Source organism: Lonchura striata, chromosome 32 (assembly GCF_050655825.1).
Source record: "Lonchura striata isolate lonStrDom1 chromosome 32, ASM5065582v1, whole genome shotgun sequence".
Lineage (NCBI taxonomy): Eukaryota > Metazoa > Chordata > Aves > Passeriformes > Estrildidae > Lonchura > Lonchura striata.
The window spans coordinates 6,882,251-6,896,012 of NC_140734.1; the positions used below are offsets into that span (position 1 = coordinate 6,882,251).

Here is a 13,762-nt window from a genome sequence, read left to right on the forward strand (position 1 = left end):
CAACTCCAAGTAGAATTATGGCTCATTCTAACACAGATTTGCAGGGGAATGAGGGGTTTTTTTGCCGTTTTCTCATTTTCCCTCCGATTTTCGTGGGGTTTTTTTTGGATTTGGCCATTCCATGAATCCCAAACTTTGGGAATTTTCGGGAATCTCAAATCCCAGTTGGATTTGGGCTCATTTTGGTTCATTTCAACTCAGATTTGGTGAGAAATGTCACGTTTTTTTGCCGTTTTCTCGTTTTCCCTCTGATTTTCGCGGGGTTTTTTTTGGATTTGGCCGTTCCATGAATCCCAAACTTTGGGAATTTTGGGAATCTCACCGCGGCTGCAGCAGCCCCCTCATGGTGCCCGCCATGGCGGCGGCCATGATGGAATTTGGGGATTTTGGTGATTTTCTCCAATTTTCTCGGGGTTTTTTGCCATTCTCTCAGGATTTTTTGGGGATTTCGGAATTCCCTGAATCCCAAACTTTGGAATTTTCGGGAATCTCAAATCCCAGTTGGATTTGGGCTCATTTTGGCTCATTTTAGCCCAGATTCTTTGGTGAAGTTGGGTTTTTTTGCCGTTTTCTCGTTTTCCCTCCGATTTCCGCGGGGTTTTTTTTGGATTTGGCCATTCCACGAATCCCAAACTTTGGGAATTTTCGGGAATCTCAAATCCCAGTTGGATTTGGGTTCATTTTGGCTCACTCTAACCCAGATTTGCAGGGGAATGAGGGTTTTTTTTTGCCGTTTTCTCATTTTCCCTCTGATTTTCGCGGGGTTTTTTTTGGATTTCGCCATTCCATGAATCCCAAACTTTGGGAATTTTGGGAATCTCACCGCGGCTGCAGCAGCCCCCTCATGGTGCCCGCCATGGCGGCGGCCATGATGGAATTTGGGGTTTTCTGCCATTTTGTCATTTTTTCTCCCATTTTCTCGGGGTTTTTTCCCACTTTTTCGGGGTCTTTTTGGGATTTCGGAATTCCATGAATCCCAAACTTTGGGAATTGCTGGGAATATCAACTCCAAGTAGAATTATGGCTCATTCTAACCCAGATTTGCAGGGGAATGAGGGTTTTTTTTTGCCGTTTTCTCATTTTCCCTCCGATTTTCGCGGGGGTTTTTTTGGATTTGGCCGTTCCATGAATCCCAAACTTTGGGAATTTTCGGGAATCTCAAATCCCAGTTGGATTTGGGCTCATTTTGGTTCATTTCAACTCAGATTTGGTGAGAAATTTCACGTTTTTTTGCCGTTTCGTCATTTTTTCTCCGATTTTCGCGGGGTTTTTTTTGGATTTGGCCATTCCACGAATCCCAAACTTTGGGAATTTTCGGGAATCTCAAATCCCAGTTGGATTTGGGTTCATTTTGGCTCACTCTAACCCAGATTTGCAGGGGAATGAGGGTTTTTTTTGCCGTTTTCTCATTTTCCCTCCGATTTTCGCGGGGTTTTTTTTGGATTTCGCCATTCCATGAATCCCAAACTTTGGGAATTTTGGGAATCTCACCGCGGCCTGCAGCAGCCCCCTCATGGTGCCCGCCATGGCGGCGGCCATGATGGAATTTGGCGTTTTCTGCCATTTTGTCATTTTTTCTCCCATTTTCTCGGGGTTTTTTCCCACTTTTTCGGGTTCTTTTTGGGATTTCGGAATTCCATGAATCCCAAACTTTGGGAATTGCTGGGAATATCAACTCCAAGTAGAATTATGGCTCACTCTAACCCAGATTTGCAGGGGAATGAGGGTTTTTTTTTGCCGTTTCGTCATTTTCCCTCCGATTTTCGCGGGGTTTTTTTTGGATTTGGCCGTTCCATGAATCCCAAACTTTGGGAATTTTGGGAATCTCACCGCGGCTGCAGCAGCCCCCTCATGGTGCCCGCCATGGCGGCGGCCATGATGGAATTTGGGGATTTTGGTGATTTTCTCCAATTTTCTCGGGGTTTTTTCCTGTTTTCTCAGGATTTTTTTGGGGATTTCGGAATTCCACGAATCCCAAACTTTGGGAATTTCGGGAATCTCAAATCCCAGTTGGATTTGGGCTCATTTTGGTTCATTTCAACTCAGATTTGGTGAGAAATGTCACGTTTTTTTGCCGTTTTCTCATTTTCCCTCCGATTTTCGCGGGGTTTTTTTTGGATTTGGGCATTCCACGAATCCCAAACTTCGGGAATTTTCGGGAATCTCACCGCGGCTGCAGCAGCCCCCTCATGGTGCCCGCCATGGCGGCGGCCATGATGGAATTTGGCGTTTTCTGCCATTTTGTCATTTTTTCTCCCATTTTCTCGGGGTTTTTTCCCACTTTTTCGGGGTCTTTTTGGGATTTCGGAATTCCATGAATCCCAAACTTTGGGAATTGCTGGGAATATCAACTCCAAGTAGAATTATGGCTCATTCTAACCCAGATTTGCAGGGGAATGAGGGGTTTTTTTGCCGTTTTCTCATTTTTTCTCAGATTTTCGCGGGGTTTTTTTTGGATTTGGCCATTCCATGAATCCCAAACTTTGGGAATTTTTGGGAATCTGTAATCCCAGTTGGATTTGGGCTCATTTTGGCTCACTCTAACCCAGATTTGGTGAGAAATTTCACGTTTTTTTGCCGTTTCGTCATTTTTTCTCCGATTTTCGCGGGGTTTTTTTTGGATTTGGGCGTTCCAGGGATCCCGAATTTCGGGAATTTTCGGGAATCTCACCGCGGCCCGCAGCAGCCCCCTCATGGTGCCCGCCATGGCGGCGGCCATGCCGAAGCGGCCGTTGTTGAGGATGTTCATGGCCACCTTGAAGCCGCCGCCGAGGCCGCCCAGGACGTTCTGCGCCGGGACGCGAACGGCGTCGAAGTGCAGCGACGTCGTGTTGGAGGCGCGGATGCCCAGCTTCTTCTCGCTGGGGCCGCTGGAAAAATGGGGTGAAAAACGGGGAAAATGGGAAAATTAATGGTAGTTGCAAAAAAAATGGGGAGAAACGGGGGAAAAACGGGGAAAAATGGGTGAAAAATGGGGGAAAACGGGGAAAAAACGGGGGAAAAAATGGGGGGAATAGGGGGAAATGAGGGGGAAAATGGGGGGGAAAATGGGGAAAATGGGAAAATTAATTATAGTTGCAAAAAAAATGGGGAGAAACGGGGGAAAAATGGGGGAAAATGGGTGAAAAATGGGGGAAAACGGGGAAAAAATGGGGGAAAAAATGGGGGGAATAGGGGGAAATGAGGGGGAAAAATGGGGGGAAAAATGGGGGGAAAAATGGGGAAAATGTGAAAATTAATGATAGTTGCAAAAAAAATGGGGAGAAACGGGTGAAAAATGGGGAGAAACGGGTGAAAAATGGGGGAAAACGGGGAAAAACAGGGAAAAAATGGGGGGAATAGGGGGAAATGAGGGGGAAAATGGGGGGAAAAATGGGGAAAATGGGAAAATTAATGATAGTTGCAAAAAAAATGGGGAGAAACGGGGGAAAAATGGGGAAAAATGGGTGAAAAATGGGGGAAAATGGGTGAAAAATGGGGGAAAACGGGGAAAAAACGGGGGAAAAAATGGGGGGAATAGGGGGAAATGAGGGGGAAAAATGAGGGGGAAAATGGGGGGGAAAATGGGGAAAATGGGAAAATTAATTATAGTTGCAAAAAAAATGGGGAGAAACGGGGGAAAAATGGGGAAAAATGGGTGAAAAATGGGGGAAAACGGGGAAAAACGGGGAAAAAATGGGGGGAATAGGGGGAAATGAGGGGGGAAAATGAGGGGGAAAATGGGGGGGAAAATGGGGAAAATGGGAAAATTAATGATAGTTGCAAAAAAAATGGGGAGAAACGGGGGAAAAATGGGGAAAAATGGGTGAAAAATGGGGGAAAACGGGGAAAAAATGGGGGAAAAAATGGGGGGAATAGGGGGAAATGAGGGGGAAAAATGGGGGGAAAAATGGGGGGAAAAATGGGGAAAATGTGAAAATTAATGATAGTTGCAAAAAAAATGGGGAGAAACGGGTGAAAAATGGGGAGAAACGGGTGAAAAATGGAGGAAAAAAGGGGAAAAAATGGGGGAAAAAAGGGGAAAAAACTGGGGGGAAATTGTGGGGAAAAAAAAGGGGGAAATGGGGGGAAATGAGAGGAAAAAATGGGAGAAAATGGGATATAGTGCAAAAAAAAATGGGGAAAAAAGGGAAAAAATGGGGAAAAATGGGGAAAAAACGGGTGAAAAATGGGGGAAAACGGGGAAAAATGGAGGAAAAAATGGGGGAAATTGTGGGGAAAAAAAGGGGGAAATGGGGGGAAATGAGAGGAAAAAATGGGAGAAAATGGGAATAGTGCAAAAAAAAAAAGGAGAAAACGGGGAAAAACGGGCAAAAATGGGGAAAAAACGAGGGGAAATGGGTGAAAAATGGGGGAAATTGTGGAGAAAAAACAGGGGGAAATGGGGGAAAATGAGAGGAAAAAATGGGAGAAAATGGGAAATAGTGCAAGAAAAAATGGAGAAAAACGGGGTAAAAAGAGGGAAAAACAGGGAAAAAATGGGGAAAAAATGGGGGGAAACGGGTGAAAAATGGGGGAAATTGTGGAATAAAGAACAGGGGAAAATGGGGATATTGTGGGGGAAAAATGGGAGAAAATGGGCAAAATGGGAATTAGTGCAAAAAAAAAAATGGAGAAAAATGGGGGAAAAATGGGGGAAAATGGGTGAAAAATGGGGAAAAAATGGGGGAAAATGGGGAAAATTGTGGGGAAAAAACAGGGAAAAAACAGGGAAAAATGGGGAAATTGTGGGGAAAAATGGGAGAAAATGGGAAAATGGGAATTAGTGCAAAAAAAATGGAGAAAAATGGGGGAAAAACGGGGGAAAACAGGTGAAAAATGGGGAAAAAATGGGGGAAAATGGGGAAAATTGAGGGGAAAACGGGAGAAAGTGGGAAAATGGGAATTAATGCAAAAAAATGGGGAAAAACAGGAAAAATTTTCCAAAAATTCTCCCAAAACCCCCTAAAATCCCCTAAAAATGCCTTTAAACACCCCCAAACCCGCCCCAAACATTCCCCAAATTTCCCCCAAATTCCCAAAATTCCTGAAATTCCCAGAATTCCCGAATTTCTGACTGGGTGACGCTGCCGAAGCCCCTCTCGACGAGGAAGGCAAAACTCCCAAACTCCCCCTAAAACTCAAAAAAAAATCCCCCAAACCCCCCTAAAATTCCCCAAAATTCCTCCACTAAAACCCCTAAAATTCCCCAAAATTTCCCAAAATTCCCAGAATTCCCAAAATTCCTCTCCTAAAATCCCCAAAAAATTCCCAAAAATGCCCAAAATTCCCCTAAAATTCAAAAAAACATCCCGAAAATCTCCCCGAAACCCCCTAAAATTGCCTTTAAACGCGCCCAAACGCCCCCAAACCCGCCCCAAACATTCCCCAAATTTCCCCCAAATTCCCAATTTTCCCGAATTTCCCGGAATTCCCGGATTCCTGACTGGGTGACGCCGCCGAAGCCCCTCTCGACGAGGAAGGCAAAACTCCCAAACTCCCCTTAAAACTCAAAAAAAAATCCCCCAAACCCCCCTAAAATTCCCCAAAATTCCTCCCCTAAAACCCCTAAAATTCCCCAAAATTTCCCAAAACTCCTCTCCTAAAATTCCCAAAAAAATTCCCCTAAAATTCAAAAAAACATCCCGAAAATCCCCCCGAAACCCCCTAAAATCCCCTAAAATTGCCTTTAAACGCCCCCAAACGTCCCCAAACCCGCCCCAAACATTCCCAAATTGTCCCAAATTGTCCCAAATTGTCCCAAATTTCCCAAAATTCCCGGAATTCCCGGATTCCTGACTGGGTGACCCCGCTGAAGCCCCTCTCGACGAGGAAGGCAAAACTCCCAAACTCCCCCTAAAACTCAAAAAAAAATCCCCCAAACCCCCCTAAAATTCCCCCAAATTCCCCAAAATTCCCAGAATTCCCAAAATTCCTCTCCTAAAATCCCCAAAAAATTCCCAAAAATTCCCAAAATTCCCCTAATATTCAAAAAAACATCCCGAAAATCCCCCCGAAACCCCCTAAAATTGCCTTTAAACGCGCCCAAACGTCCCCAAACCCGCCCCAAACATTCCCCAAATGTTCCCAATTTTCCCGAATTTCCCGAATTTCCCGGAATTCCCGGATTCCTGACTGGGTGACGCCGCCGAAGCCCCTCTCGACGAGGAAGGCGGTGATCCTGTCCCGGCTCTCCCCGCTCCGCTCGTCCCTCACCGGCGTCTGCGCAAACACCGTGAACAGCTCGGCCAGGCCCCCGTTGCTGCGGGAAAAAAACACATTTTGGGCTAAATTTGGGCCTTTTTGGGAAATCTGGGGGGGGTGGGAAAATTCTGGGGGAGAAATCGGGGATTTCGGGGGAAGAAAATGGAGATTTTGGGGGGAAATGGGGGGGTTGGGTGATGAAAAAGGGAAATTTCAGGGGGAAAAATGGGGATTTGGGGGAAAATGGGGATTTTGCGGGGAGATTTGGGGGGAAAATGGGGATTTGGGGGAAAAAATGGGGATTTTGGGGGGAGAATTGGGAATTTTGGGGGAAATTTGGAAATTTTGGGGAAAAAAATGGGGATTTGGAGGGAGAATTTGGAATTGTGGGGGAAATTTGGAAATTTTGGGGGAAATTGGGGATTTGGAGGGAGAATTGGAAATTTTGGGGGGAAATTTGGAAATTTTGGGGGAAATTGGGGGAAAAAATGGGGGTTTTGGGGGAAAAATACAGGTATTTGGGGGGAAAATGGGAATTTTGGGGGAAAATTTGGGGAAAAAAAAGGGGATTTGTGGGGAAAAATGGGAATATTGGGGGGGAAATGGGAAATTTGGGGAAAAAATGGGGATTTGGGGGGAGAATTGGGAATTTTGGGGGAAATTTGGAAATTCTGGGGAAAATTTGGGGGAAAAAAGGGGGATTTTGGGGGAAAAATACAGGGATTAGGGGGAAAATGGGAATTTTGGGGGGAAAATTGGGAAATTAGGGGGCAAAAATGGGAAATCGGGGAAAAATTTGGGGAATTAGGGAAAAAAAGGGGATTTTGGAGGACCAAATGGAAATCTGGGGGGAAAAATGGGGATTTTGGGAGGAAAATTGGAACTCTGTGGGGGAAAATTAGAAATTTTGGGGAAAAAAGGTAATTTGTGGGGGGAAAATAGGAATTTTGGAGGGAAGTGGGAAATTTGGGGAAAAAATGGGGATTTGAGGGGAAAATTGGGAATTTTGGGGGGAATTTGGAAACTGTGGGGAAAGTTGGAAATTTTGGGGGAAACTGGGGAAAAGAACGGGGATTTTGGGGGAAAAAACGGGGATTTTGGGGGGAGATGGGAATTTTGTGGGGGAAAACTGGAAATTTGGGGAAAAAAATGGGGATTTGGGGGGAGAATTGGGAATTTTGGGGAGAAATTTGGAAATTGCGGGGGAAATTGGGGGAAAAAATGGGGTTTTTGCGGGGAAAAACGGGGGTTTTGGGGGGAATATGGGGAAATTGGGTAAAACTTTGGGGGAGGAAATTCCTGAAATTCCCGAAATTCCCGAAATTCCTGACCTGATCCAGATTTTCTCCCCGTCCAGGGTCCAGAAGGAGCCGCAGGGGCTGGGGGTGGCGCGGGTGCGGATGGAGGCGGCGTCCGAGCCGCTGCCCGGCTCCGTCAGGCAGAACGCCGCCATCCACTCCCCTAAAAACGGGAATTTCGGGAATATCTGTGGGTAATTTTTGGGAATATCTGTGGGTAATTTTTGGGACTATCTGTGTGAATTTTGGGAACATCTGTGTGAGTTTTGGACTATCTGGGGGCAATTTTTGGGAATATCTGCGGTAATTTTTGGGAATATCTGCGTGAGTTTTGGGACTATCTGGGGGGAATTTTTGGGACTATGTGGGGGCAATTTTTGTGAATATCTGTGGGTAATTTTTGGGAATATCTGTGTGAGTTCTGGGAATATCTGGGGGGAATTTTGGGAATATCTGGGGGTAATTTTTGGGACTATCTGTGGGGAATTTTTGGGAATATCTGTGGGTAATTTTTGGGAATATCTGTGTGAGTTTTGGGAATCTCTGGGGGGAATTTTTGGGAATATCTGGGGGGAATTTTTGGGAATATCTGTGTGAGTTTTGGGAACATCTGGGGGGAATTTTTGTGAATATCTGTGGGTAATTTTTGGGAATATCTGTGTGAGTTTTGGGACTATCTGTGGGTAATTTTTGGGACTATCTGTGGGTAATTTTTGGGAATATCTGCGTGAGTTTTGGGAATATCTGTGGGTAATTTTTGGGACTATCTGTGTGAATTTTGGGAACATCTGTGTGAAGTTTGGGACTATCTGTGGGTAATATTTTGGAATATCTGTGTGAGTTTTGGGACTATCTGTGGGTAATTTTTAGGACTATCTGTGGGTAATTTTTGGGAATATCTGTGTGAGTTTTGGGACTATCTGTGGGTAATTTTTGGGACTATCTGTGTGAATTTTGGGACTATCTGTGGGTAATTTTTGGGAATATCTGCGTGAGTTTTGGGAATATCTGTGGGTAATTTTTGGGAATATCTGCGAGAGTTTTGGGACTATCTGTGGGTAATTTTTGGGACTATCTGTGGGTAATTTTTGGGAATATCTGTGTGTAATTTTTGGGAATATCTGCGTGAGTTTGGCGCTGTCCGCTGAAGCCCAGGACTATTCTGGGATGCCTCACCCGTGGCCAGCCGGGGCAGGTATTTCTCCTTCTGGGGGGGGGTCCCGTAGAGCAGCAGCCCCTTGAAGCCGATGGACTGGTGGGCGCCCAGCGTGATGCCCACGCCCAGGTCGTGCTGCCCCACGATCTGCACCAGCCGCGCGTACTGGGGGCACTGGGAGTTACTGGGAGGGACTGGGAGCCCCCTGGGGTGGAGATCGGGGGGTCCCAGAGGGGTCCCAGGGGGGTTTGAAGGGGATCTGGGGGGGTTTGAGGGGTACTGGGAGCACTGGGAGTTACTGGGAGGGACTGGGAAGCCCCTGGGGTGGAGATCAGGGGGTCCCGGGGGGGTCCCAGGGGGGTTTGAGGGATACTGGGGGCACTGGGAGGGACTGGGAAGCCCCTGGGGTGGAGATCGGGGGGTCCCAGGGGGTCCCAGAGGGGTTTGAAGGAGATTTCAGGGGATTTCGGGGAGGTTTGGGGAGTTTGGAGGGTACTGGGGGTACTGGGAGCATTGGGAGGGACTGGGAACTGCCTGGGGTGGAGATTGGGGGGTCCCAGAGGGATTTGAGGGGTACTGGGGGCACTGGGAGTTACTGGGAGGGACTGGGAGCCCCCTGGGGTGGAGATCGGGGGGTCCCAGAGGGGTCCCAGGGGGGTTTGAAGGGGATCTGGGGGGGTTTGAGGGCTACTGGGAGCACTGGGAGGGACTGGGAACCGCCTGGGGTGGAGATTGGGGGGTCCCAGAGGGATTTGAGGGGTACTGGGAGCACTGGGAGTTACTGGGAGGGACTGGGAAGCCCCTGGGGTGGAGATCGGGGGGTCCCAGGGGGGTTTGAGGGGGATTTGAGGGGATTTCGGGGAGGTTTGGGGAGTTTGGAGGGTACTGGGGGCACTGGGAGTTACTGGGAGGGACTGGGAACCGCCTGGGGTGGAGATCGGGGGGTCCCGGGGGGTCCCAGGGGGGTTTGAGGGGTACTGGGGATACTGGGAGTTACTGGGAGGGACTGGGAAGCCCCTGGGGTGGAGATCAGGGGGTCCCGGGGGGTCCCAGGGGGGTTTGAGGGGGATTTGAGGGGTACTGGGGGCAATGGGAGGGACTGGGAAGCCCCTGGGGTGGAGACTGGGGGGTCCCAGGGGGGTTTGAGGGGTACTGGGGGCACTGGGAGTTACTGGGAGGGACTGGGAACCGCCTGGGGTGGAGACTGGGGGGTCCCAGGGGGTCCCAGGGGGGTTTGAAGGGGATTTGGGGGGGTTTGAGGGGAACTGGGAGTTACTGGGAGGGACTGGGAACCGCCTGGGGTGGAGATCGGGGGGTCCCAGAGGGATTTGAGGGGTACTGGGAGCACTGGGAGTTACTGGGAGGGACTGGGAAGCCCCTGGGGTGGAGATCGGCGGGTCCCGGGGGGTCCCAGGGGGGTTTGAGGGGGATTTGAGGGGATTTCGGGGAGGTTTGGGGAGTTTGGAGGGTACTGGGGGCACTGGGAGTTACTGGGAGGGACTGGGAACCCCCTGGGGTGGAGACTGGGGGGTCCCAGGGGGTTTGAGGGGGATTTGGGGGGATTTGAGGGGTAATGGGAGTTACTGGGAGGGACTGGGAACCACTGGGAACCCCCTGGGGTGGAGAGCGGGGGGTCCCGGGGGGGTTTGAGGGGGATTTGGGGGGAGTTTGAGGGTGTTTGGGGGATTGTCGGGGAGGATTTGAGGGGGCTTGGGGGGTACTGGGAGCACTGGGAGGGAACTGGGAGGGGATTTAAGGGGTCCCAAGGAAATTTTGGGGGGTCCTGGGGGAATCTGGGGAGGATTTGGGGTAAATTTGAGGAGATTTGGGGTAAATTTGAGGAGATTTGGGGTGAATTTGAGGAGATTTGGGGTAAATTTGAGGAGATTTGGGGTGAATTTGAGGAGATTTGGGGTAAATTTGAGGAGATTTGGGGTGAATTTGAGGAGCTTTGGGGTGAATTTCAGGAGATTTGGGGGATTTTGGAGTTACTGGGAGTTACTGGGAGTTACTGGGAGTGACTGGGAGTGACTGGGAGTGACTGGGAGGGGATTTTGGGGTTCCCCAAATTTGGGGGGGGTCTCACCTGGGTGTTGTTGAGCCCCAGCCCCCCAAATTCCAGGGGCACCTGGAGGCCGAAGGCGCCCAGCTCCTTTAACCCTTTCATGGTCTCATCCTCCACCTTCTCCAGGGCGTCGTTCTTGAAGGGGTTGTTCACCTCCTGCCCGGAATTTTGGGAATTTTGGGGAATTTTGGGAATTTTTGGGAATTTTGGGCAGAATTCCCAGAATTCCAGAGGGTTTCCCTGGAAGGGGGGAGGGTGGGGATGGGGGAAATTTGGGGTTTTTACCTCAAAAAAGCGGCTGAGGGGACCCACGAGCTCCCGCAGGGTTTGTTCTTGTTCCTCGGTCAGGACTGGGGAGGAAAGAGGGGATTTTGGGGAAAAACTATCCCAAAATTGCCCCAAAATTATCCTGAAATCATCCCAAAGGTATCCTGAAATTATCCCAAAATTGTCCTGAAATTATCCCAAAAATCTCCCAACATTACCCCAAAATTGTCCTGAAATTCTTCTGAAACTGTCCTGAAATTATCCTGAAATTATCCGAACGTTATCCTTAAATTATCCCAAAAATCTCCCAAAATTACCCTAAAATTGTCCTGAAATTATCCCAAAATTATCTTAAAATGATCCTAAAATGATCCCCAAATTATCCTGAAATTCTTCTGAAACTGTCCTGAAATTATCTGAAAACTGTCCCACAATTGTCCTGGAATTACCCCAAAAATCTCCCAAAATTATCCCAAAATTGTCCTGAAATGATCCCAAAATAATCCCAAAGTTATCTTAAATTTATTCCAAAATGATCCCAAAATTATCCTGAAACTAACCCAAAGTCATCCCAAAATTATCCCAAAATTGTCCTGAAGTAATCCCAAAATTCCCTCAAAATTCCCACAAATTTTCACCAAAATTCTCCCAAAATTTCCCCCAAAATCCCCCAAATTTTGGGGGCCCTCACCTGAGGGGTAGGGGAACACCTGCTCGGCGTTGAGGCGCCCCAAAAACATCCCCACGGCGAAGGATTTTGATTCCTGGGGGGAAAAAGAAATTTAGGGGCACCCCAAAAACCCCAAATCCCACCAGGACCCCCCAAAAATTCTCCTGAACCCCAAAATCCCCCCCCAAAAAATTATCCTGAACTCAAAAATCCCCCCAAAAAATTATTCTGGACCCCCAAGAACTCTCCTGGGCACCCAAAATCCCCCTCAAAAATTATTCTGAACCCCAAAATCCCCCCCAAAATTCATTCTGGGCATCCAAAATCCCCCTCAAAATTTCTGGGTACTCAAAATCCCCCAAATTGTTCCAGGAACTCCCAAAATCTCCTTCAGGACCCCCAAAATCCCCCCAGGACCCCCCCAAAATCCCTCCAGAACCCCCCAAAAGATCCAAAACTCCCTGAATTCCCCCCAAAACCCCTTCAGGGCCCCCAAAATCCCTCCAGGACCCCCCAAAATCCCCTGAATTCCCCCCAAAATCCCTCCAGGACCCCCCAAGATCCCCTGAATTCCCCCAAAATCTTCCCAGGACCCCCCAAAATCCCCCAAATTCCCCCCAAAATCTCTCTAAAACCCCCCCACTCACCTCGAGGCTCTTCTGGGCTTTTGGGGGGGCTGCCGTGGCCGTGGTGGTCCCAGTTTTGGGGAGCACGGCCTGGAGAAAGGGGGGAGAACCCCAAAAAAATCATCAGAGAACCCCAAAAATCATCAGAGAACCCCAAAATCATCCCCAAAATCTTCTCAGGATGCCCAAACCCCCCCAGGACCCCTCAAATCTCCCCCAGACTCTTTCAGGATCCCCAAAATTCCCTCCAGGACCCCCCAAATCCCCTCCAGGACCCCCAAAATTCCCTCCAGGACCCCCAAAATCCCCTCCAGGACCCCAAAATCCCCTCCAGGACCCCCAAAATTCCCTCCAGGACCCCAAAATCCCCTCCAGAACCCCCAAAATTCCCTCCAGGACCCCCAAATAACCCAAACATCCCTTCCACGACCCCAGAAATTCCCCCAAATCCCCCTCAGGATCCCCAAAATTGCCCCAAATCCCCCTCAGGACCCCTCAAGTCCCATTTAGGACCCCCAAAATCCCCTCCAGAACCTCCAAAATTCCCCCAAATCCCCTCATGATGACCCCAAATATCCCCAAAATCTCCTCCAGGACCCCAAAATTGCCCCAAATCCCCCTCAGGACCCCTCAAATCCCATTTAGGATCCCCAAAATCCCCTCCAGGACCCTCCAAACCCCGCCCAAATCCCCTCAGCATGCCCCCAAATATCCCCAAAGCCCCCCCAAATCCCCCCCAAATCCCTGCCCTTGACCTTTCCCCCAGTTTCCACCGCCCGACCTTTGCCCCAGTTCTGACGTCACGAGCGCGAGGGAGGGGCGGGGCCCTGCGATTGTTTTGGGATCCGATTTTGGGGATTTGGGAAGGATTTGGGAAGGATTTGGGGGCTTTTGGGGTCCCTACCTGCGCCTCCTGCGTGCTCTGCAGCCGGGACCCCCCAAATCTGTGAATTGAGGGATGGGGGGTGTTTAAAAAGGAGCTCCCCAAAAAAACCCCAAAAAAAAATTCCCATCCCCACTCCTCCCCAAATTCTGGGGATTCCCTACAAGATTTGGGATCTCCCCCCACCAAAAAATCCCAGAACCCCCAAAAAGCTCCGAGATCCCCCAAATTCCTCAGTCCGGGACTCCCACCCCGAATCCCAAAAATCCTGGGATTCCCAAACTTCCAGAACCCCCTCCCCAAAACCCCAATTCCCAGAGGTCCCAAAAATTCCCCACCCCCCAAAAAAATCCCAAACTCCCCAAAAACCCAGAACTTCCCCAAATCCCAATCCCAGGAGCCCCAAAATCCAAGAATCCCCCAAATCCCAATCCCAGAACCCCCCCAAAATCCCAGAATTTCCCCAAATCCCAATCCCAGGAGCCCCAAAATCCCAGAACCCCCCAAAATCCCGAATCCCCCAAACCCCAATCCCTGAACCCCCCAAATACCCAAACCCCCAAATCCCAAACCCAGAACCCCCCCCAAATCCCAGAATCCCCCAAATCCCAATC

General features: G+C 49.1%; 1 protein-coding gene across 4 annotated transcripts in view; it reads right to left on the bottom strand.

Annotated features, from left to right (window-relative positions):
• ACADVL (acyl-CoA dehydrogenase very long chain) overlaps positions 1–13,762 on the bottom strand; it is a 29,811-nt gene that overhangs the window by 15,261 nt on the left and 788 nt on the right. For all 4 annotated transcript variants that reach the window (XR_014950684.1, XM_085564284.1, XM_085564283.1 and 1 more), the window contains exons 2-10: positions 13,170–13,209; positions 12,287–12,355; positions 11,661–11,733; positions 10,988–11,052; positions 10,724–10,858; positions 8,658–8,802; positions 7,515–7,644; positions 6,116–6,241; positions 2,672–2,870 (exon numbers count right to left, since the gene is read on the bottom strand). Coding sequence is in view for 3 of the 4 variants with exons in the window: in XM_085564284.1 (XP_085420410.1) it covers positions 2,672–2,870; positions 6,116–6,241; positions 7,515–7,644; positions 8,658–8,802; positions 10,724–10,858; positions 10,988–11,052; positions 11,661–11,733; positions 12,287–12,355; positions 13,170–13,209 (982 nt within the window). In the remaining variant the exon portion in view is untranslated. The remainder of the gene's footprint in view (positions 1–2,671; positions 2,871–6,115; positions 6,242–7,514; positions 7,645–8,657; positions 8,803–10,723; positions 10,859–10,987; positions 11,053–11,660; positions 11,734–12,286; positions 12,356–13,169; positions 13,210–13,762) is intronic.